At 47.9% G+C, this 23,032-nt stretch overlaps 1 protein-coding gene across 2 annotated transcripts in view; it reads right to left on the reverse strand.

Annotated features, from left to right (window-relative positions):
• LOC119536111 (inner centromere protein) overlaps positions 1–22,706 on the reverse strand; it is a 42,407-nt gene extending 19,701 nt beyond the window's left edge. For both annotated transcript variants that reach the window (XM_037838747.1, XM_037838746.1), the window contains exons 1-8: positions 22,610–22,706; positions 20,217–20,370; positions 19,257–19,370; positions 17,166–17,968; positions 2,347–2,398; positions 1,509–1,563; positions 1,268–1,385; positions 80–131 (exon numbers count right to left, since the gene is read on the reverse strand). In XM_037838747.1, the coding sequence (XP_037694675.1) occupies positions 80–131; positions 1,268–1,385; positions 1,509–1,563; positions 2,347–2,398; positions 17,166–17,968; positions 19,257–19,370; positions 20,217–20,356 (1,334 nt within the window). In that variant the 5' untranslated portion in view covers positions 20,357–20,370; positions 22,610–22,706. The remainder of the gene's footprint in view (positions 1–79; positions 132–1,267; positions 1,386–1,508; positions 1,564–2,346; positions 2,399–17,165; positions 17,969–19,256; positions 19,371–20,216; positions 20,371–22,609) is intronic.
• Between the last annotated feature and the right edge of the window lie 326 nt (positions 22,707–23,032).

A 23,032-nucleotide genomic window follows, 5' to 3' on the forward strand; every position in this document is an offset into this window, starting at 1 on the left:
CGATGTGGACTTGAGGCTCACACCCAACTGGGCCCCTCAAACCTAGACGCCAACCTGCACCCCCTTCCCAAATGCAAACCTGACACTCTGGGGTGGCTCCTTCGGCTCATCTGTTTGGTCAGTCTTGGCCTCTGTGAAGAAAGCAATCTCAGTGGGGTTGCAGGGATGATGGTGGCAGGGTGGCGATGGAGGGGTTAGGGGAAGGTGCCCAGTGCAGCAGCCCTGGCAGGGGCAAGAATGTCTTCCCAGCAGACCCCAGGTGGCCGGTGGCAGAAGCATCAGCCTAGCATCAACTGGCCTCAAGAAATCCGTGGGCATCCAGAGCCCAGCATGCTATACCCCGGGCCTGAAGACCCCTCGCTCCCAGTGCAGGGCCTGGCCATTGCAACAAGGACAGGACAATCCTGTCGAGGCTGCCCCAACCTGCATCCCACCTACCTCCAAGGCTGTGTGGGGCGTTTCAGGAGCAGAAGCCTTACAGAAGCTACAAGCTCTAAAAGGCTACTTGAACAGCATCTAAATTCCACTCCTGACCCTTTCAGCCAATAATGACATGATAGAGGGCTCTTGCTGCAGGGTCAAGGTAGGGTGCAGGGCACGGCTAGGAGAAAGCACCAATCTCTATCATCAGCCTTTGCACTTCCTTTACTCCATGGAGGGTCCTTGCAGCAACCCTGGGGGCTACGGGGCTAGCAGGGCCATCGTCCCTGACCCCGTGGTAAAGATGGGGAAGCTGCGTTCAAGATCTCACAGCTGCAGTGCTCTTCCCACCAGAGAGAGAAGCACTCTACCCAGGGAGATGTGAGTGGAGCCTGGGACACCCCTGGGCAGTCTGGGAAGCCAGGCAGGGCTCCTGCCCAGCTCTGGGCCACGCTTCCCCCTGCCCTCTTTAGAGAGGGGAGGACCCATAAAGTTCAGAGGTGACCAGCGAGAGAGGCCAGGTCATATGGCATATGGCTCTCCCTGCTGCCCCTTAGAGGGTGGCTCCAGGCTTTGACCTGGCCAATTCAGGCCCTTCCCCTACTTCCATCCTGCCCCAGCCAGGTGAGGCTACTCACACAGTACTCAGCAGCAGCTCCAGCCAAAAGGGGGGAGATAAAAAACCTACAGACTCAAAGGAGGTCTAGGCACCCCCCGGGCTTCATTTACTTCAGCCTATCAGCCCGGAAAATGGGGCACCCTTGGCCCCACAGAGAAATTCAGGGTGAGACCACCAAGGCCCACCAGGACCCTGGGCATCTGCACGCTGCAGATCAAGAAGGCCCACCTCGCTGCCCTTCCGAGGGCGCTGCTGGGCCATCAGCGGCACGCCGTGAGCCTGGTGTGCTGGGGGTGATCTTGGCGGCACCGCCAGGCCCCGAGGTCCTCCCTTCGTTCTTGGGAACCTGTGAGAAGAACCAAGCCCGTGGGGGTCTCCAACTGGATCTTGAGGCTCAGGACGGCCGTGGTGCAGGGCACAACCTCCGAGGCCTTCCAGAGCCCTCCCCTCCCTGGCCTGCTGGCCTTACCTCCGGCTCAGCTGCCTCCACGGGCTCAACCTCCTTGCTGGGCTCCTGCTCAGGGCTGAAAAGGAGAGCAGGGGGGATGGTGGGAATCTCCAGCGAGTCCAAGCCCCTCCCCAACTCCCCGGGGGTTAGAGACAGGGAGAGAGTCTGAATCCCCAGCCTGAACCCACAGGCCCCAGGCAGCAGAGGAAAGCAGCCAAAGCCAGTGGCTCCCTGGAGCCATCTAGTGCCTGGGAAGAGTAGGGCTAAATGTGGCTTCCTCTCACACCCATCAGAGCTCTGATTTGGGATTTGAGCCCTATCCTCAACTCCTCCTCTCCATCGCTGTAGGAGAGAGCCATTTCTCCACCCACCGTAGTGCCAGCCAAGTCAGCCAGGTCTGCCAGTCACCTTGTTTCCCCATCCCAAGAACTGATCCTCTGCTCCAAAGCAGGGGCCAGTGGATAGTTTCCACAATGATGTGGCCTCAAGGAAAAGGAATCTGTGGCCTGGGCTGGCCCAAAGCAGTGCCAGGGTCCCCACACTGCACACATCCTACCCCCACCCCATTTGACAGGTGGCTCCTCACAGCTGTACCATCTCATCCAAAGGCCTTTGGATTCAACCTCATGGGGCCCAGGCTCCAGGGTAAGGATGCCAGGCTTGGAGGGGTCGAACCCAAGCCAGGGCTGGTGAGCGACACAAGAAGCCCTGATACCTGAGCTGCACACTGCCAGGTTAGACCGAGGCAGGAGGCAGCCAGGGCTACAGAAGGAAGGTTCATCCACGGGAGGTGCTTCCATCCCGGTGCTGACCTCGACACCCTGGCCCCCAGGTTCCTAAGTCCCAGAACTAAACTCACCAGACTTTCTGGGGCACCTCGACATCCAGGAGCCTCTCCAGGTAACTGTGACCTGAGGAGAAAACAAACGAACATCATCAGCCATCAGACATGGGCCGGAGCATCCCAGTGCCACCCCAGAAGGTCCAGCGAATCAGGCTCCAGGGGGAGCTTGGCCTCTTCTCTTCCATGGCCACACCCTCTCCACATCATAGCCCCCATCCTTCGCTGGACACAGAGGCCCTGCCGGCTCCCAGTGTCCTAATCTGATGGAGCTCTTGGCTTTATGTCTCCTGCCACTTTCCAGCTGGCAGGGCACATCTTGGCTCCTCCACTGGGCTGGGCATATCTCAGGAAGAGGGACAAGGTCTGACAGTTCCAGACCCCCAACCCCCAGCACAGGACCAGGCATTAAGCAGCTTATTCACTCAACAAATATTTAATGAATGCCTGGGTCCTGGGCCAGGCCCATGGGGACACAAAGGAGCAAAAACAGACAGTCACTGTCCACTCTAGATAGCAATTACCTAAAAACCCTAAAAACAACACAGTGACACTTGCAATGACAGAAAAGAGCAGAGGGGTTTAAAGGACGATAATTGGGGTGTCTGAGCTGGTCTGGAGAACCAGACCTGATGGATAAGGAGATTACAGACAAAAGGGTAAGAGTGCAAGAAGAACAACGTTCAGTGCATTCTCAGACCCTAGGGAGGCCCCAAGACCCTTTTGGGGCCCCAAGAGTTCATAACTACTTTCACCATAATCCAATCCGTTTCACCATGTCGACATCCACACTGACAGCACAAAGTAATGGTGGCTCACACTGCAGGCGCCTTAATGCCACTCAAGACTGACACCAAACTGCACTCAGCATCGCTGCATCCTTCACCATCAGACACTCAGTAAGAAAAACACCCCATTCTGCTTAAGAATGCCCTTGATGAAGGGGTAAAAAGTATTAATTTCATTAAGTTTAAACCCAAGTACATATACTTTTAATATTCTGTGAGAACAAGTGAAAAGTATCCAAATGCCCCCGTTGTATACCAAGTCTGTGAAAACCACTTACGTTTGAGTTGCCAGCTGAACTAACCACTTTTTTCACAAAACACTTTCTAATTGAAAGAACGACTGACAAGCTATGAGAATTTGGCAGACATTTTTTTGAAAATGAATGACCTAAGCCTGTCACTTAAAGAAAATGACTAACAATTATTTGTTGTCAATAATTAAAAATCAACAAGTTCACATTCAAAAATCCTTAACAAAATGCCAGGAAACTCAATCCAGCAGCATATTAAAAGGATTATTATACACCATGACTAAGTTAATTCCAATCTGAAATGTACACCCAGGAGAACTGAAAACCAAGTTGTGCACAAATATTTACAGCAGCAATTTTCAAGCAAGATGTCCATTAACTAATGAATGGATAAACAAAACATGGCATATCCATACAAAGGGATATTATTCTGCCATAAACAGGAATGATTTACTGATACATGCTATAACTTGGTACCTTGAAAACATCATGTTATGTGAAAGAAACCCACACATTGTAGGGTTCCATTTATATAACCTGTCCAGAATAGGCAAATCCATAGTCACTTAACACAGATAAGTAGTTGTCAGGGGCTAGGGAAAGGGGTAATGGGACGTAACTGCTTGATGGGTATGTGGTTCCTTTGGGGGTGATCAAAATGTTCTGTAATTGGATAGTGATGGCTGTACAACATTGAGAATGTGCTGGAAGTCACTGAATTATACATTTTAAAATAGTTAAAATGGTGAATTTTATGTGAAGTGAATCATACCTTGAGCTGGTTTGGATATATTATATCCCTCCCAAAGCCATGTTTTAATCCAATCTTTTGGGATATTTTTGGATTAGTTTGTTTCCATGGAGATGTGACTCACAAAACCATAGGTGACACTTTTGATTAGATTATTTCCATGGAGTATAGCCCTACCCATTCAGCGTAGGTTTTGATTAGTTTACTGGAGCACTTTAAAAGAGCTGGCCCAGACAAAGATGCTTGCTGACGCTCTGAGATGCTGGCCCAGAGTTTGCCCCGGAGAAGCTAAGTGAGAATAAAATGCCCCAAGAGTAGCTGAAAGTGACTTCTGAAGAGATGCTTGGGAGCTGAGGCTTAGAGATGCTTGGAGACGTCTGGAGATGCTAGCCCAGAGTTTGCTCTGGAGAAGCTAAAAGAGACAAGCCCAGAGATCTTGTCAAACTGGAGAAATAGCACACCTGGCTACAGGGCTAATCAGGACCAAATAAAAAGATCGTTTGTGTCCATTTTTGCCACAAACTCCCCAAATTGAGCTGATATTCAGTCATTGATAAATGTGTTGCTAACTTTGGAGGAAAGATGAAAAGTGTTACATAAAGCAAGGCAGGAGGCAGAGCACTTAAAAGAGGTGTCTCCCCAGGACTCCATTTATGCCCTCCCAAGTGCCAGCAGCCCCTGAGATCCCCGCTAGGATCCTAATGACCCTGGGAGCATGCTCGTTTAGAGTACCACAAAGCATACATTTTGGCTGGCCTTAAGAACAGGGGCCCTAAACAAAAAATCTCTGAACAAAATATGGGAGGTGCAGCAGGATCCTAATGAGAATCCCTGTGCTTTCTTAAGAGAGAATATTTGAAACATACCACAGGTATACTGATATAAATCTGGAAAGTCCAGAAATTACCAGAATAATTAACATGACTTTTATTAGTCAGAGGCTCCAGATATTCAGCATAAATTACAGAAGCTAGAGGGTGGGCTTGGAACGCCCATGGCAATGCTTATAAATGTTGCTTTCAAGGTATTCAACAATCAGGAACAAGCTCGGCAAAAACAGCAGATGAAGCAACAGACTGCCCTTCTGGCAGCTATTGTAAGTGGGAGTTGGGCATGTGGAGGTCATGGAAGAGACAAAAAGAGAAACCTAGTAAAGATCAGTGTGTTTACTGCAGAGAGGAAGGATGTTGAAAAAAAAAAAAAATTGTCCCAAACTAACAAATAAAAAAAAAAGAATAAAATTATTAAACATTTAATATTTATTATAAAGCCACAGTTGTCAAAACAGCATGGTACTGGCACAAAGATAGACATATTGATCAATGGAATCGAATTGAGAATTCGGAGATAGACCCCCAGATCTATGGCCAACTGATCTTTGATAAGGCCCCCAAAGTCACTGAACTGGGTCATAACAGTCTTTTCAACAAACGGGGCTGGGAGAGTTGGATATCCATATCCAAAAGAATGAAAGAGGACCCCCACCTCACACCCGACACAAAAATTAACTCAAAATGGATCAAAGATCTCAATATAAAAGAAAGTACCATATACAACTCGACAGTCGATTTGTTCAAACACCACAATTGCATGGAACTTTGAATAGGAAGTGAGTTACGGTAGGTTAGTATAGGCTGGAGTGAAATAGTGACACATCCTAGAGTAATTTGGGCAGATAATAAAAAACATATTTACAGCCTCCCCCTCCCCAGCCCCAAGGATCTGGGGGAAGGTGCGGATGTGTTGGACATCCTCACCTGGACTGGTGTTGATGTTGTCACAAACATTGGGACTGGCGGTTTGATGTGCTGAGCCCTCGAGCAAGGGACTTGCCCTTATGAAGCTCATTACCACAAAGGAGAGTCTAAAGTTGTATGTAATGGTGCCTAAGAGTCTCCCCCTGAGTACTTCTTTGTTGCTCAGATGTGGCCCTCTCTCTCTCTAACTGAGCCATCTCGACAGGTGAACTCGCTGCCCTCCCCCGCTACGTGGGACCTGACTCCCAGGGGTGTAAATCTCCCTGGAAACGCAGAGTATGACTCCCGGGGATGAATGTGGACCCAGCATCGTGGGACTGAGAGTATCTTCTTGACCAAAAGGGGGATGCAAAATGAGACGAAACAGTTTCAGTGGCTGAGAGATTCCAAATGGAGTCGAGAGGTCACTCTGGTGGACATTCTTATGCACTATATAGATAACACCTCTTAGGCTTTAATGTATTGGAATAGCTAGAAGTAAATACCTGAAACTACCAAACTCCAACCCAGCAGTCTGGACTCCTGAAGACAATTATATAATAATGTAGATTACAAGGGGTGACAGTGTGATTGTGAAGACTTTGTGGATCACACCCCCTTTATCTAGTGTATGAGTAGAGGAATGGGGATAAAAACTAAAGGACAAATGGGGTGGGATGGGGGGATGATTTGGGTGTTCTTTTTTCACTTTTATTTTTTATTCTTGTTCTGGTTCTTTCTGATGTAAGGAAAATGTTCAGAGATAGATTGTGGTGATGAAGGCATAACTATGTTATCATACTGTGGACAGTGGATTGTGTATCATGGATGATTGTATGGTGTGTGAATGTATTTCAATAAAACTGAATTTAATGAAAAAAAAAAAAAAAAAAAAAAGAAAGTACCATAAAACTCCTAGAAGATAATGTAGGGAAACATCTTCAAGACCTTGTATTAGGCGGCCACTTCCTAGACTTTATACCCCAAGCACAAGCAACAAAAGAAAAAATAGATAAATGGGAACTCCTCAAGCTTAGAAGTTTCTGTACCTCAAAGGAATTTGTCAAAAAGGTAAAGAGGCAGCCAACTCAATGGGAAAAAATTTTTGGAAACCATGTATGACAAAAGACTGAGACCTTGCATATATAAAGAAATCCAACAACTCGATGAAGAATAGTACAAACAGCCCAATTATAAAATGGGCAAAAGATATGAAAAGACAGTTCTCTGAAGAGGAAATACAAATGGCCAAGAAACACATGAAAAAATGTTCAGCTTCACTAGCTATTAGAGAGATGCAAATTAAGACCACAATGAGATACCATCTCACACCGATTAGAATGGCTGCCATTAAACAAACAAGAAACTACAAATGCTGGAGGGGATGTGGAGAAATTGGAACTCTTATTCATTGTTGGTGGGACTGTATAATGGTTCAGCCACTCAGGAAGTCAGTCTGGCAGTTCCTTAGAAAACTAGATATAGAGTTACCCTTCAATCCAGCAATTATACTTCTCGGTATATACCCGGAAGAATTGAAAGCAGCGACACGAACAGATATCTGCATGCCAATGTTCATGGCAGCATTATTCACAATTGCCAAGAGATGGAAACAACCCAAATGTCCTTCAACAGATGAGTGGATAAATAAAATGTGGTATATACACACGATGGAATACTACGCGGCAGTAAGAAGGAACGATGTCGTGAAACATATGATAACATGGATGAACCTTGAAGACGTAATGCTGAGCGAAATAAGCCAGGCACAAAAAGACAAATAGTATATGCTACCACTAATGTGAACATTGAAAAAGGTGAAACAAATGGTTTATAATGTAGAATGTAGGGGAACTAGCGATAGTGAGCAATTAAGGATGGGGGAACGATAATCCAATAAGAAAAGATAAGCTATCGTGGGTAAATTTAACGTGCTGGGAATGCCCAGGAATGACTATGGTCTGTTAATTTCTGATGGATATAGTCGGAACAAGTTCACAGAAATGTTGCTATATTAGGTTACTTTCTCGGGGTAGAGTAGGAACATGTTGGAAGTAAAGTAGTTATCCTAGGTTAGTTGTCTTTTTCTTACTCCCTTATTATGGTCGGTTTGAAATGCTCTTTTATTGTATGTTTTTTTTAATTTTTTAATTTTTTTTATTTTTTATACAGCTGATTTTAAAAAAAAAGAGTTAATTAAAAAAAAAAAAAAAGGAAAACAATATGCAGAGCCCCCTCGAGGAGCTGGTGGAGGATGCAGGGGGATTGGCCTGGCCCACCTCGATGGTTGCTAATGTGCTCACAGACATAGGGGACTGGTGGTTTGATGGGTTGAGCCCTCTACCACAGGACTTGCCCTTGGGAAGACTGTTGCTGCAAAGGAGAGGCTAGGCCTGCCTATAATTGTGCCCAAGAGCCTCCTCCCGAATGCCTCTTTGTTGCTCAGATGTGGCCCTCTCTCTCTAGCTAAGCCAACCTGGCAGGTGAAATCACTGCCCTCCCCCCTACGTGGGATCAGACACCCAGGGGAGTGAATCTCCCTGGCAACATGGAATATGACTCCCGGGGAGGAACGCAGACCCGGCATTGTGGGATGGAGAACATCTTCTTGACCAAAAGGGGGAAATGAAAGGAAATGAAATAAGCTTCAGTGGCAGAGAGACTCCAAAAGGAGACGAGAGGTCACTCTGGTGGGCACTCTTAACACACAATATAGACAACCCTTTTTAGGTTCTAATGAATTGGGGTAGCTGGTGGTAGATACCTGAAACTATCAAACAACAACCCAGAACCCATGAATCTTGAAGACGATTGTATAAAAATGTAGCTTATGAGGGGTGACAATGGGATTGGGAAAGCTATAAGGACCACAGTCCCCTTTGTCTAGTTTATGGATGGATGAGTAGAAAAATGGGGGAAGGAAACAAACAAACAAAGGCACCCACTGTTTTTTTTTACTTTAATTGCTCTTTTTCACTTTAATTATTATTCTTATTATTTGTGTGTGTGTGTGGTAATGAAGGTGTCAGGGATTGATTTAGGTGATGAATACACAACTATGCAATGGTACTGTGAACAATCGAATGTACGATTTGTTTTGTATGACTGCATGGTATGTGAATATATCTCAATAAAATGAATTTTAAAAAAAATAGCATTAATGGCCCATGGATCCAGATTAGACGATTCTGATTAGGAGTGCCCGAGAGCATGGGCAGCATTTTCTTCTGCCATACCTATATCCCACCAAGAACCTCAGGTAAAGATAAAGGTGGGAAGCAAATCAGTGAACTTTCTCATTGATACAAGAGCAACTTATGTAACAGTAATTTTTAAAATATAACCGAAAACTGTAAGCAAGCAAGAAATTGTAAAATGTAACCCTCAAAGCTGGAAACAGGATACAAAGGAAGCTCCTATTCTCACAAAGGAGCAATCTGTAAATGTAAGGTCTGCAAATATTTGCACCTTGTCTCCTAGCTCCTGAAGAAAACAGGAAAACAGGAAATAATTAAATTAATGAACTTCTCCAAACCTGTTACATGATATGTAAATGTAAAGTTTGCACCTTTCACAAATGCTACCTGGCTCCTGAAGAAAACAGGAAAATGAGAAATAACTAAATTGATTCCCTTTGTCTCTAATGGGTTTAGCCAATTAAAGAATCATTGGGAGATAGCCCAAATCCTCCTAGATATAGCCTTTTGTCTATCACTCTTGTTGCATGTTAATTGAATGATTATCTCTTTGTCTCTGAACCTGGCTATAAAACCCAACTGAACAGACACTCAGGGAGGCAGATTTGGGAAAGTTTCCCGTCTTCCTGCCAGTGTAAATTAAACCATCCTTTCCTCTTCAGCTGGGTTCGGTGTGACTTCTATTAGCCGCACCGAGCAACGGACCCATATTTGGGAAGTGCCCTTTCTTCACTTATTCTGTGATAAATCGGCAATTAGCAGCTGAGACAAATGAGCAAATTATGATCATTGGAATAAATAGCCAAAATACACCTCAGGTGCTCCTACCACCTTTAGATTGTAAAATTAAAAAGGAGTATTTGCAGCATCAATTTCTGTATGTGCCTAAATGCTAACTAAATTAAATGCTAAATTAAATGCTCAAGTTGTGTTTTCACAAGGAGAAATAATCCGAGTGCCTCCAAACAAAGGACTGCATCTGCAGGCTGCCCTTTGACAAGCTGAAGAACCTGAAAAAGAACCTGTACCAGCTCACATTCTAGAACATGTCGCCTCTGAGGCATGGTCATCTGGCACTCCAGGAAGAGCTGGAACTGCCCATCCAATAAAAATTGAGCTCAAGGCAGGATCAAATCAACCCAAGGTATGTCAATATCCTTTGTCATTACAAGCAAGGAAAAGCATTAAAAAAGTAATGGAAACTTTGAAAGAAAGTGGCCTCATTCAGCCTTTCCAGTCTCCATTTAACACGCCTATACTCCCTGTCTTAAAGCCTCTGCTCTCATTGGCATTAAGTGCTATACCTATATACCAGATAAATATGATAATATCTCTTCAATATTAAATCATTTGCAGGATATTAATGTTAGAAATTATAGTAAACGGAACTCATTTTCTGAGTGGTTAATGAACTTACCTATAAAATAAAGAGTAGCCCTTATTAACATGACTTTCATTCTACTTGCCATATGCCCGTCGTCTTGTTGCCTGTATTGTATCTGTGGGTTTATGCCCAGAGCATCCTCCAGATTAATACAAGAACCTCTTCACCCTTGCTCAGCAGAAGTTACACAAACTAGACCTTTGCCCACTTTCCCTTTTATAAGAGATGCTCCTAAGGTACTGTTTCTTAAAAATAAGAAAATATCTCATAAAAGGGGGGGACATGATAGCTGGATAAGAAGAAAATACTCAATATAATTTAGTTGGAAAATGCTTAGCATAGTCATCAATAGTCAATAGGGAAAAAAAACTGTTTATTAAGATCACTTCACTCAAGCAGCCTTTAGTTATTCTAACCATGAAAAGCCTTTGTTAAAATAACTTGCTGTTGCTCTAATCTCAACAACAAAAAACTTGCTCTCTCCTCCGAAAAACTTTCCCAGCATTGCCCACCGAAGGAAACCACCATACGGTTTGATAAAAAACTAGCTTTTTAAGAAACAAACCTCAGTGGGGGAGGACTTCAAGATAACAAGGAGATGCTAACAAAACAGCTTTCTCTCTTCCATATTTTTTTTTTCCTTTCTGCTTTCTTCTGGCTTCTGGCCATTTCTTTGTCTGTTTGGGGTTATAAAAGCCCAAATAACTCTTCTCACTCTAAACTGAGCTTAAAAGGTTTTTCTTTCCTCCAGTTCCTTGATGATGCAGCTTCAGTAAACTCACCTTCTCAACAAAGCAAAGAAACTTGTTTCTCTGTTTAGTGCGGAATCAGGCAGACCTGACTATCTAGGACTACGTTTTTTAACAGTAACACAAGCATGAGCTGGATGGATGCTTTGTCGTCATTAAAGACTGATGTAACCTCCACTTTACAGATGGGGAAACTAAGGTTCAGAGAAGGGGCATGCCCAAAGTCACCCAGCTAGGAACCGTGGGACTCCAAGGCTTCACCACCTCACTTCACTGCATCCCTTCCCTCATCCTTCCACTCCAAAAGGGGACGCACACCGGGCTGGGGTTAGGCAGGCCTGGGTGAACATGCAGCTATCAAATTGGAGGGCCACACGTATGCAGGGAAGGGGCCAGGGGGAAAGCAATGGAAATGGCTTAAAAGCTGCAGATCTGGGAGGTCTGCTCCAAAGCCTGAAAGGGCCTCTAGAGATTCTGTCCCCCTATGGCGCAAGCCCATCCCCAGGCAAGTGACAGGGTGAAACGCGGGGCTCAAGTCCCAGCTTCCTAATTTACAGACTGCAGGGTCTCCTAAAATCTGTTCCCTCCTCTATCAAGGGGCAAAATCCTAAAAGGCCAACAGTGCTGTTGCAAGGACCAAATGAGATGACCTTTTACCTTATAAATATTAAAGAACCAGGCAGATGTTGACTATGACCTCAATACATGTTACTATCAAACCTGGACTATCCCCTCCATCAGTCTCACTGCCTTTGCCAGTCATTCAGCCTAGACTCTCACACCAGGCTCCTACCCAGTCTCCCTGCCTCCTACCCTCCCCCGCTGTGGCCACTTTCCACATGGGGCCAGCAACCTCCCAAGAGCTTCCGAGTGGAGGCTCTTCAGTGGGCTCACTTCCAAGTTCCTCGTGTGGAGCCTGAGGCCCAGACCCCGTCGCCTGCTGCTTCACGCCTCAGGGCCTTTGCTCAAGCCGTCCCTCAGCTGCAGACACACTTTCCCACATTTTTCCCACCTGGCACAAGCCCAGGCCTCCTTCAAAACCGTCCCAACTGGAGAACGGAAGAAGACGGTGGCATAGAGAGGAGTGGAAGCTAGTTTGTCCCCTTGGAACAACTAATAAACAACCAGGAATAATAATCTGGAATAACCATGGGGTGACAAACGTGACTGTCCCCTCATACACCAACCTGAATTGGGAGGAATGCCCAAGATCACAGCATAAAATCTGTAAGTAAAAACTGCGGATCCAAGCCGGGAGCCCCATCCCACCAAGGCCCGACCTCCAAAGCCTCGTGGTGCTAGAGAGCAGCACTCTCCCAGCAAGTGAATATAGCTCAGCTGAGCTCCAACTGAGGGCTTAATTAACAAACTTGGACTGCTCAATACAAAACACAAATCCCCAACAAGCAGACAGAGGCTTTTGGTGACGACTGACCTTGGAGAGCTGAAGAGTGTCCGCGGACTGGCCCTGAAGGGGGCTTTCTGTCCCTTTTTCAGCTCAGTGGAGAAAGCCTCAGCCACTTTCAGTTCCCAGAGCTCTGACCCAGACAAGGGTGGAGATAGCACAAGCAGAGAGACTATTCAAATGTAAATGACCTCTCACTAGAGGGTGTATTTTCCCTAAGAGGAAGAAGGTGGTGCCAAGCTCTACTACCCGCCTTCCTTTCAGAACCAGACCCCAGAGCCTGGGGGAAAACAGCCATGGGCCACACCTCCTTATACCAGTATGGAGCTACAGGCTGACAGGCACCACCTGCTGGGCAGAAAAGCACAGTGACTTGAGGCCTCACAGGGTGCATTAAACTTCTAAGACACACCCTCAGGGAGACATGATACTATTGCCTCCTTCTGAGATCTGAGCCCGTTCTAGTCTGGGAAAACCTATTTGGGGTAACCAAGGAAACCAGATGCCTAGACAACAGAAAACTACAACTTACACTAAGAAAAACGAAGTTATGGCCCAGTCGAAGGAACAAACTTACACTTCAACTGAGATACAGGAATTTAAACAACGAATACTAAATCAATTCAAAAAGTTTACGGAAGATATGGTGAAAGAGACAAAGGGTATAATGAAAACACCAGGTACACATGAGGTAGAAATTGAAAGTTCAAAAAACACCTGGCAGAATCTATGGAAATGAAAGGCACAACACAAGAGATGAAAGACACAATGGAAACATACAATAGCAGATCTCAAGAGGCAAAAGAAAACACTCAGGAACTGGAGAACAAGGTAACCGAAAGCCTACACCCAAAAGAACAGAGAGAGAAAAGAATGGAAAAATATGAACAACATCTCCAGTAACTTACAGACAAAATGAAATGCGGGAATGTATGTATCATTGGTGTCCCAGAAGAAGAACAGAAGAGAAAAGGGGCAGAAGCAATAATAGAGGAAATAATCATTGAAAATTTCCCATCTCTTATGAAAGACATAAAATTACAGATCCAAGAAGCACAGCATATCCCAAACAGAATAGATCTGAATAGGCCTATGACAAGATGCTTAATAATCAGATTATCAGGTGTCAAAGATAAAGAGAGAATCCTGAAAGCATCAAGAGGAAAGCATTCCATCACATACAAAGGAAGCTTGATAAGACCATGAGTGGATTTCTCAATAGAAACCATGGAGGCAAGAAGGAAGTAGGGTGATATATTTAAGATACTGAAAGAGAAAAACCACCAACCAAGAGTCCTATATCCAGCACAACTGTCCTTCAAATATGAGGGAGAGATTAAAGTATTCTCTGATAAACAGACAATGACAGAGTTTGTGAACAAGATACCTGCTCTACAGGAAACACTAAAGGAAGCACTGCAGAAAGGAAAAGACAGGAGTGAGAGGTCTGGAAAACAATTTAAGGAGATAGTAGCACAGCAATATAAGTACACTGAACAAAGATGAGTGTGAGCATGGTTGAAAGAGGAAGGTTAGGACCATGTGAGACACCAGAAAGACGAAAGATAACGACTGGACTGTATAACTCAATGAAACCTAGGTTGCTCAGCGATTGTAATAAAAGGTATAAATATGTTTTTACATGAGGTAGAACAAATGAGTGTCAACATTGCAAGGTGTTAAAAATAGGATGGGATGGGGGGGCAAATACAATCAATGCAAACTAGAGACTATAATTAACAGAAACATTGTATTGTGCCTCTTTTAATTAAACAAAGGCAATACACCAATACTAAATGCATATTGGGCTGGGGGGGGACATAGAGGAAGGGTATGGGACTCCTTGCATTGGTGATGTTGTCTGACTATTTTACTTTAGTTTAATGCTCTCTTTCCTTTTGTTGCTTTCTAGCTGTCATGTTTTTTTCTCTTTCTTTTTTCTTTCTCTTTTGTTTCTCTACCTTCTTTAACTCTTCCTCCTTCTTTGTGGAAAAAATGGAGATGTCCTTATATAGATAGTGGCAATGGTACTGAATACATAAATACGTGGCTATACAGGGAACCAACGATTGTTTACTTAGGACAGAATATATGGTGTGTGAACAAAACCATCAAAAAAAAATGGGTTGATGAAGAAAACTTGAGGGCACTATATTGAGTGAAATAAGACAGACATACATAAGGACAAATATTGCAGAGTCTCACTGATATGAACCAATTATAATCTGTAAACTCATAGTCACGAAATATAAGTCACCAGGATATAGAATGAGGCTAAAGAATGGGGAGCAGTTGCTTATTATGAGCAGAATGTTCTACTAGGGTGAACTTAAAACATTTGGAAATGGACAGGGGTGATGGTAGCATGTTGTGAGAATAACTAACAGTGCTGAAAGGTGTGAGAAGGTGGTAGAAAGGGTAAGCTCAGAGTCACGAATGTCACCAGAAGGAAGGATGGAGGTTAAAAATATGGGAATGTATTAAACATTGAATCTTGTGGTGGACAATGTCCATGATCAACTGTAGAAATATTAGAAATCTCTCTCATGAACTAGAACAGATGTATGACACTATAACTAGAAGTTAATAATAGAGGCATATAGGAAAAAAATATACCTATTGCAAACTATATACTACAGTTAGTAGTATTTTAACATTCTTTCATCAACAGTAACAAATGTACTATACCAATACTATGAATCAATAATGGTGGGTGGGGGGTGGTTAGGAGTATGGGAGGATTTGAGTTTCCTTTTTTTGTGTACCTTTATTTCTTTTCTGGAGTAATGAAAATGTTCTAAAAATTGAAAAAAAAATTGTGGTGATGGATACACAGCTGTATGATGGTACCATGGGCAACTGATTGTACACTTTGGATCTTTGGATAGTTGTATAGCATGTGAACAATCTCAATAAAAAATAAAAAAAAAATTTTTTTTTAATTTTTAAAACCCTCCCAACTGCAAAGAAGAGGCTAAACCTGCTTATAATTGTGCCTAAGAGTCTCCCCCTGAGTACCTCTTTGTTGCTCAGATATGACCCTCTCTGTATAGCTAACCCAACTCAGCAGGTGAACTCACTGCCCTCACCACTATGTGGGACCTGACTCCCAGGGGTGTAAATCTCCCTGGCAACGCAGGGTATGACTCCTGGGGATGAACCTGGACCCGGCATCCTGGGATTGAGAACATCTTCTTGACCAAAAGGGGGATACGAAATGAAACGAAACAAAGTTTCAGTGGCTGAGAGATTCCAAATGGAGTCCAGAGGTCACTCTGGTGGGCATTCTTATGCACTATATAGGTAACTCTTTTTAGGTTTTAGTGCAGTGAAATAACTAGAAATAAATACCCGAAACTATGAAACCACAACCTAGTAGCCTTGACTCTTGAAGACGATTGTATAGCAATGTAGCTTACAAAGGATGACAGTGTGATTGTGAAAGCCTTATGGATCACACTCCCTTTCTCCAGTATATGGATGGATGAGAAGAAAATTGGGGGCAAAAACTAAATGAAAAATAGAGTTGGGGGGGTGATTTGGGTGTTCTTTTTTACTTTTATTTTTTATTCTTATTTTTACTTTTTCTGGTAAAAGGAAAATGTTCAAGAAGTGGATTGGGTGATGAATGCACAACTATAAGATGGTACTGTGAACAGTTAATTGTACACCACGGATGATTGTATGATATGTGAATATATCTCAATAAAACTGAATTTAAAAAAAAAACCCTCCCAGCTCAGATCTCCCCCCTCCCTGCAGCCAGCCTCTCAGAGCCACCTCTCCCCTGCAGCTCTCTCACACTGGGACAGTGGCCCCAGCACTGGGATCCAGTGATGACCAAGACAGCCCCAAGCCGTCCCTACTTGCCAGGCCCCACTCTAAGCACTCTCCACAGACCGACCAAAAAAAACCTCACGATGACCCTGTGAGGGGATGCTATTTTTATGCCCAGATGGCAGACGAGACACGAAGGCCCTTGAAGAGGTTTCCCTAACCCGCATGAGGTCCCAGAGCAAGAAGGTGGCTGAGCTGGAACTCACACCCAGACCGTCCAGCTCCAGGTCATCGTGACTCTCCTCCACCTGCCTCTCGTCAGACATCCAGGCACCCGTCTCCTGAGATCCAAATCCCCATCTGTACCCCAGACCAAACGGTGTCACCAATAGGAGGAGGTAGACAAGCCTCTGCAAGAGGAACGCAGCTCCACGAAGCCACTAACCACCGGGCAGTGAGGTTAACCTCTCTGACCTCAGTTTCCCCATTTGTAAAATGAGTGCTGGACTAGATGGGCACCACTTAATACAGTAGCCACAAGCTCTGTGTCGCTGTTTAAATTTAAACAAAACTGATTAAAATTAAAAATTCCATCTCTCAGTCACACTGGCCACATCTTGAGGGCCACCTCTGGCTAGCAGCTACCACAGAGGACGGCAAAGATACAGGACACTGCCGTCACTGCAGAAGGTTCCATCAGATAGCTCCTTGCTCGATGATGCCCCAGAGCCCCTCTGGGTGAGCCGGGCAGCAAGGACCACCCACCACACCCCACCCACCACCGGGCCCTCGGACTCACAGATGATGCGGGCTGAGGGCGCAGGCTCTTTGAGGGCCTTCTTGGCGACACTTCTGCTTGACCTGCGGGCGCGGCTCTCCTGTTTGGCTACCAGAGAATAATTCTGGCTCAGCGAGGCCTGGGGACCCAGGGAGGACGGGGCAATGAGGCTGCGCCTCACTGACCGCCGGTTCAGGTGGGAGCCCGTCGAGGTCGAGACATTATTGGGCAGGATGGGAGCCAGCACCCGCTCCCGCCACGGACAGTCCAGAGGGCCAGGCGAGTCCTGCGGGCCCGGGGAGGCCCGTGCGATCCTCAGCTTGGAGGCCGACCGCCCTGCCCCGGCCCCTCCGCCCCTGGGGTCCTGGGGCGTCGCCATCAGGGAGCTCAAGGTGACAGACTCCAATCTCCCAGCCTCGGACTTCTTGGGTGTGGACTCCTCGTCTGACGTCAGGGCGCCCTGGTTGGCTGTAGCCGAGGCTGGAGTCGGGGTTGGGGAGGGAGCCTGCCGCGTGGCCTGGGCGGCCCTGAGCTTGCTGAGCTGCCGCTCGGCACTCTGGTGCTCACCGACACTTATCTCCACCAAGGGGATCAGCTTGTCCTGGGCAGGGCTGTGCTTGGGCTTCTTGGTCAGTGCCGTGGGGGACTCAGAAGTGGCTGAAAGGGCAGCCAAGGCTGCGTTGGCAGCCACGGCCGCAGCACGGGTCACCCGCCGTGGGACGGAGCCATTCTCCCCAACCACCGTGGCCAGCTTCTCTACCTTGTCCTTGCTGCGGAGGTGCCGGGAGCTCAGCTGGCTGCTCCGAGACTTTCTGCGGGATAACCTGCCGGAGGCAGCAGAGCGGAGGCTGAGACCGCGGCCAGCAGTGGGGAAGGGCAGCCCAAAACTGGGGCTGGGGAGCACCGGTCTGCCCACGAGCCACCAGGTTGGGCAGGAGGGCTTGGAGGCAGAAGACCTGGGTTCTAGCCCAGGCTCTGCCACCTCTAGCCACGTGACCCCAGGGGTCACTCCTCTCTCAGTCTCAGTCTCCCTACCTGTGAACTGGGGATAATCCCACAGTCCTCAAAAAACTGCTAGAAGAGTGAATTTGTACAAATGAAAGCACTGTCCCCAAGATGGCTCCCATCTCCTGAGGTCAAACCGTGCCGAGGACACCGCTGGAGGCTGGACACATGCCCTGGCTTGGTACAAAAGATGGCCCTGGGAGGTAAGGACCCATACACCCCACCCTTAGAGATGAGGGAACTGAGACTCAGAGAGGGGGCAAAAGTAACCCAAGTATATACAGCTGCTAAGGGGCAGAACTGGGGTTGACACCCAGGACTGCCTGACCCCAAGAGCCAGTCTCTTTCCCCGAGTACCCTGCAGCCCAGAATCCTTCCTCTAAGGACCCAAAACATCATAGCAGCAAGAGACCTGGGGAACAAACCTGCCCAGCCTACACCTCTGGTCGCTCTCACCCAGGGAGAAGCTCAGCTGCTCTCTCTTCACCCACCTCTGGGAGAATCCTTCAAATCCGCCCCCAACCTTCAAGGTCCAGATCAGATACCCTCTTGCCCCCAACATGCACACACACAAGCACATGTATGTGCGTGCACACGCTACAGCCACACTCTCGACTCCACGGTCTTGTGTCTTGCATTCGGTTCCCCTGACGGCATCCTGCCCCTCAGCAGGACTGAAATAATACCACCAGCAGTACCACCTCCACCACCAGCACCACTTCTACCACCACTGCCTCTACTACCACCTCCACAACCATCGCTTCTACCACCACCTCCATCACTGCCTCCACTACCACAACTACCTCTACCATCACCTCCACCTCTACTATCTACTATCACCTCTGTCACCACCCACACAACCACCATCCCCACCACCGCTTCTGCCACCACTACCACCCCCACCACCACCTCCACCACCACCTCCACCATCGCCTCTGTCACCACCACACCTGCACGGAGGAACTGCTCCTCTGACAGCAGGTTCCCGGTTAACACCTGCAGAATCAAACTCACCCAGTGGGCACTAAGCCTTCACAGAGCCCCCTGCCCAAAGGACCAACACCTCCCCGGCTCCCCTGGCTTGTGATGACCTTTGGCCCCTCCTACCTTTTCCTTACTGGGTCTCTGTTTTCATCCTGAGCATAAGAAACCCGTCTTTTCTTCCGTCGATTCTTCTGAGAAGGTGTCTTGGGCATCAACTCAGGCTCTTTGCTGAATTCTCTGTTTGGAACAAGGAAAATGACACAGCTGATGGAACCACTGGTCTTTCTCCCATCCAGCGTGGTCCCTTTCCCCCTTCTGCAGTGACAGGTCCCACTGGGGTGACCAGCAAGCTCCCAGAGGGCATGTTACAAGTCACCTGCCTAGCTCTCTGGGCTTCTTCCTGGAGCCAAGGTGGGGAGCAAGGTTCCCAGGTGAGCCTCCAGCAGCCCCATACCCTGAGGCCCAGCCCAAATCTCAGAACCACAACCAGAGGATCAAGAAAGCTCAGGACATATCCTATCCCCAGGACCTGGAGGGACAGGGCAAAAGGCCTGAGGGAAACCCCAAGAGCAGAAGGTGGATCCCAATGAAAGGCCTGCAATAGCAGGATTCCCATCAGGGATGCACCAGTGCTGCTGACAGAAGCAGAAAAGAAGTTGGGGGAGAGACTAGGGGCCTCCCCATCTCCCTACCTGCCACTTGCGTTCCATTCACTCCAGCCCCCACTCTAATCTCCCCTGGGGTGAGAGCTGGGACCCAAACCTGAGGAAGGAGCCAGTAGAAGGGTCTGCAGGAAAGGTCTGGCAAAGAGGCTGGGCTGGGGGTTGTCAGGAAGAAGGAGAGAACAGATCACCTTTACTTCTTCCTTTCACTGCCAGGGGCTCAGGTAAAGAGAGCAGCTGTATTCATGTCCTCCCCCTCACAGACCACTTCCACCAGGCATGGGGCTCAGCTCTCCTTCCTCTTCCCATTGTACCAGGTCGGGCCCCTGGCACACTGGGCACTCAGGAGGGACCCCTGATAGGCTGCCATGCTCCCAAGGTGGTGGCAACTCAGACAGCCCCTGGCACCCGCCCGCCTTACCTGGTGAACATGCGCTTGGCCTCCTCCTCGATCTCCTCGAGCCAGACCAAGTCCTTATTGTCCACATTACAGATGAACTCCATGAGCTTCTGGTCACACAGCTCCAGCAGGTGGATGGGACCTGGGGCTGTCGTCCCCATGGTGGCTCTGTCAGCTGAAGGCAGGGACGAGAGGCACAAGGGCTCAGGGCTGGGGGCCTGAGCCTCCTTCCAGATGCAGAATTCCAACCCTGATCCACTTTAGCCTCATCTTGGTAAGAAGAAGGGCCCTTCTACTCACACGCTTTTCAAATATTGGCCCCCATACACACAGAGACACACAAACCATAGCACAGCTGCCCCCAGAAGTCCACCCTTCCCTGCCAATTCTGACATCAACGGTCCCCCTTACAAATGGCCTTCTCTGGGGCTTAAGGTGAGAGTGCACTGCCAACTGCCTTCCCGGATCAGGGAGAAACAGCAGCCACCACGGGACACCTCTCCCCCTGCCCAAACACAGGCCTGCTCTTACTCTCCTGTGGGCTCATTGGCCCAGGTGAGTAAGGGCTAAGTCACAGCCATCCAGTGCCTACCCGTGACCTGACCCCAGGCATGAGGCCAAAGAACATCAAACCCAACTGCCTCGTTAAGAGGCCAGTAAACAGAAGACACTCTGCATTCCCAAGGAGTCGGGAAGAAAACAGGGGTCCAGAGGCATGCCCCTTCCAAAGACCCCCGCACAACCCTCTTCCTTGAGTTGAAATGCCCTAGAAAACTTGCTATAGATACTGGGCAGGGGAAATATGAAATCAGTTTTCTCTTAGTCTCATAAGACTTTGTTAAAAAAGCATCACACAGCAACCCTGGGCAAGGAAAAAGCATTTTTACAATCATAGTAGGGGCCCAAGAGGGTGAATGAATAAAACAACAAATGAAGGCTTGAACATCTTCAGCGATAATAATGGGCTGCATGTCTCATGCTGTGGCAATGACCCACCACCCGATCTAGTCCCTCAAAACCGAGCAGAACCATACATAGCTGTCTCCCCGCCTAAACCAGAGGCTCCTGGAAGGAGCCTTGGTCCTACACAAAGCCTAACCCCAGGCCAGGCCGCAGCTCATGAGACTTTCTCAGGTGTCATCTCCCACAAGCATCTCCCTGGTTCGCTCTGCTCTGGGAATATTCGCCATTGTCCCTCAAACAGAGCTCAGCACCTACAGGAAGACCTGACCACCAACCTCAGGTAGCCCCAGCCACGATCACATCTGTCTATTCCAGTTCTCTGCATGGCACTTGGATTACTGTTTATCTGTTTCTACTGCCTGTCTCTGCCCACAAAGCATCTCCTCCCCAAAGGCAAAGCCCAGAGCTCAGGAAGGGAATGTCAAAGGAATCAATTCATCTATCAGCTCTGCTCCTAGAAATAAACACCCTACAGGTACCAAGCCCTCCTGCACACACAGGGACACCAAATGAGCTCATGTGGAACAGGTTAGGGCACACAGGCCACATCCAGAGGCCCTGCTCCTAGATGCCAAGGGCAGTACACATCTGAGCAGGGCCCAATGGGCAGAATCACAGATGCTTTTGACAGAGACCTCAGACCCTCTCCCCTGCCAACCCTCCTGCTCCCCTCAGCTCTTCTGCCTCCAGAGCACAGCCCTGGAAAAGTGCAGTTCAAATCCAGGAAAGAGAAAGATGCTTAAGGAAGCCAAAATCAAAACAAAGGTTCGAGAGGAGCTACAAAAGGCAACCACTTGCTAATCAGTAAGTCACAATAGCTACTCCCATTTACTGAGTCCTATTCCAAGCCCGGGCCGGGCATTATGTCATTCAATGCCCCTCGCCACCCACCCACCCACACACACACACACCCTCACCCCGATCTCGAGGAAACCCATGTAGAGATGGGGAAACTGAGGCGTAGTGAAGTTAAAATCACCCAGCAAGTCAGGGGTGGAGCCTGGGTTTAAACTGTGCTCTTAACCACTGGCTATACCGCCTCCTAGATGTCAGCTTCTGAAAGAGAGGCGCCAAATCTGGTCTCTCGGCACCCCCACGATCAGTCTGCGGTGGATGGATGGAACTGAACCGCTGACAGGGAGCGCACTTGCGAACTGACAAAATAAGGAGCAGCATCGGTCTTCGGAAACAACGGTCTAGTTTTAAATGCTGCTCAGCTGGGGGGAGAGGGGGAGAGAAACGAGTCGGGGATATTCTCTCGGAACCTGGGAGCCTAGGTGGAAGGGGCGAGGGGGAGGTCATCTCAGGCCCAAGAACCAAATCAGGTCACCTCGCAACTTGGAAGAGGTGTCCCTGTGCTCCCAGGCCGCAAGGGGCGGAGGGCGGAGCTGGACGGAGGGTTAAATCGCGGGCCACCCTCCCACTCCCGCCGGCCGTCCGCGCGCACTCACTTGACTACACTGCGTCCCTGAAGTGCTGCTGCGATCCAAGTCCAGTGGTCTCTCCAGCCGAGCCCCCCGCCCGCCCAGACCCGCTTGGCTCCGGGTCTCCAGGACTCAAGGAGCAGGGGAAGCAATGGGACCGTACAGCGCGGGCTAAATCTACGATTTTCAAAAACGAGGGCTCGGCCAATCCCCGGCAAGTTTGTCTAAAGGGCTGCAAAACTTCCAGCCAATCATGTAACAGGAAGCTCCAGTCAGGACACTTATTGGCTTTTTGGACTGGCAATCTGCGGGACTAAGAGGCGGGGAAAGGAAGCGTTGAAACTTTAATCCTCCCCAGCTTCCGGGAACGTCGCCCGGCGCCCGCCAGAGGAAGTGGAGGTGGAAGAGGCCCGCGCAGGGAGTCCAGGCCAGAACTACAAGCCCCAGAAT

The sequence above is a fragment of the Choloepus didactylus genome, chromosome 6 (assembly GCF_015220235.1).
Source record: "Choloepus didactylus isolate mChoDid1 chromosome 6, mChoDid1.pri, whole genome shotgun sequence".
Taxonomy (NCBI): Eukaryota; Metazoa; Chordata; class Mammalia; order Pilosa; family Megalonychidae; genus Choloepus; species Choloepus didactylus.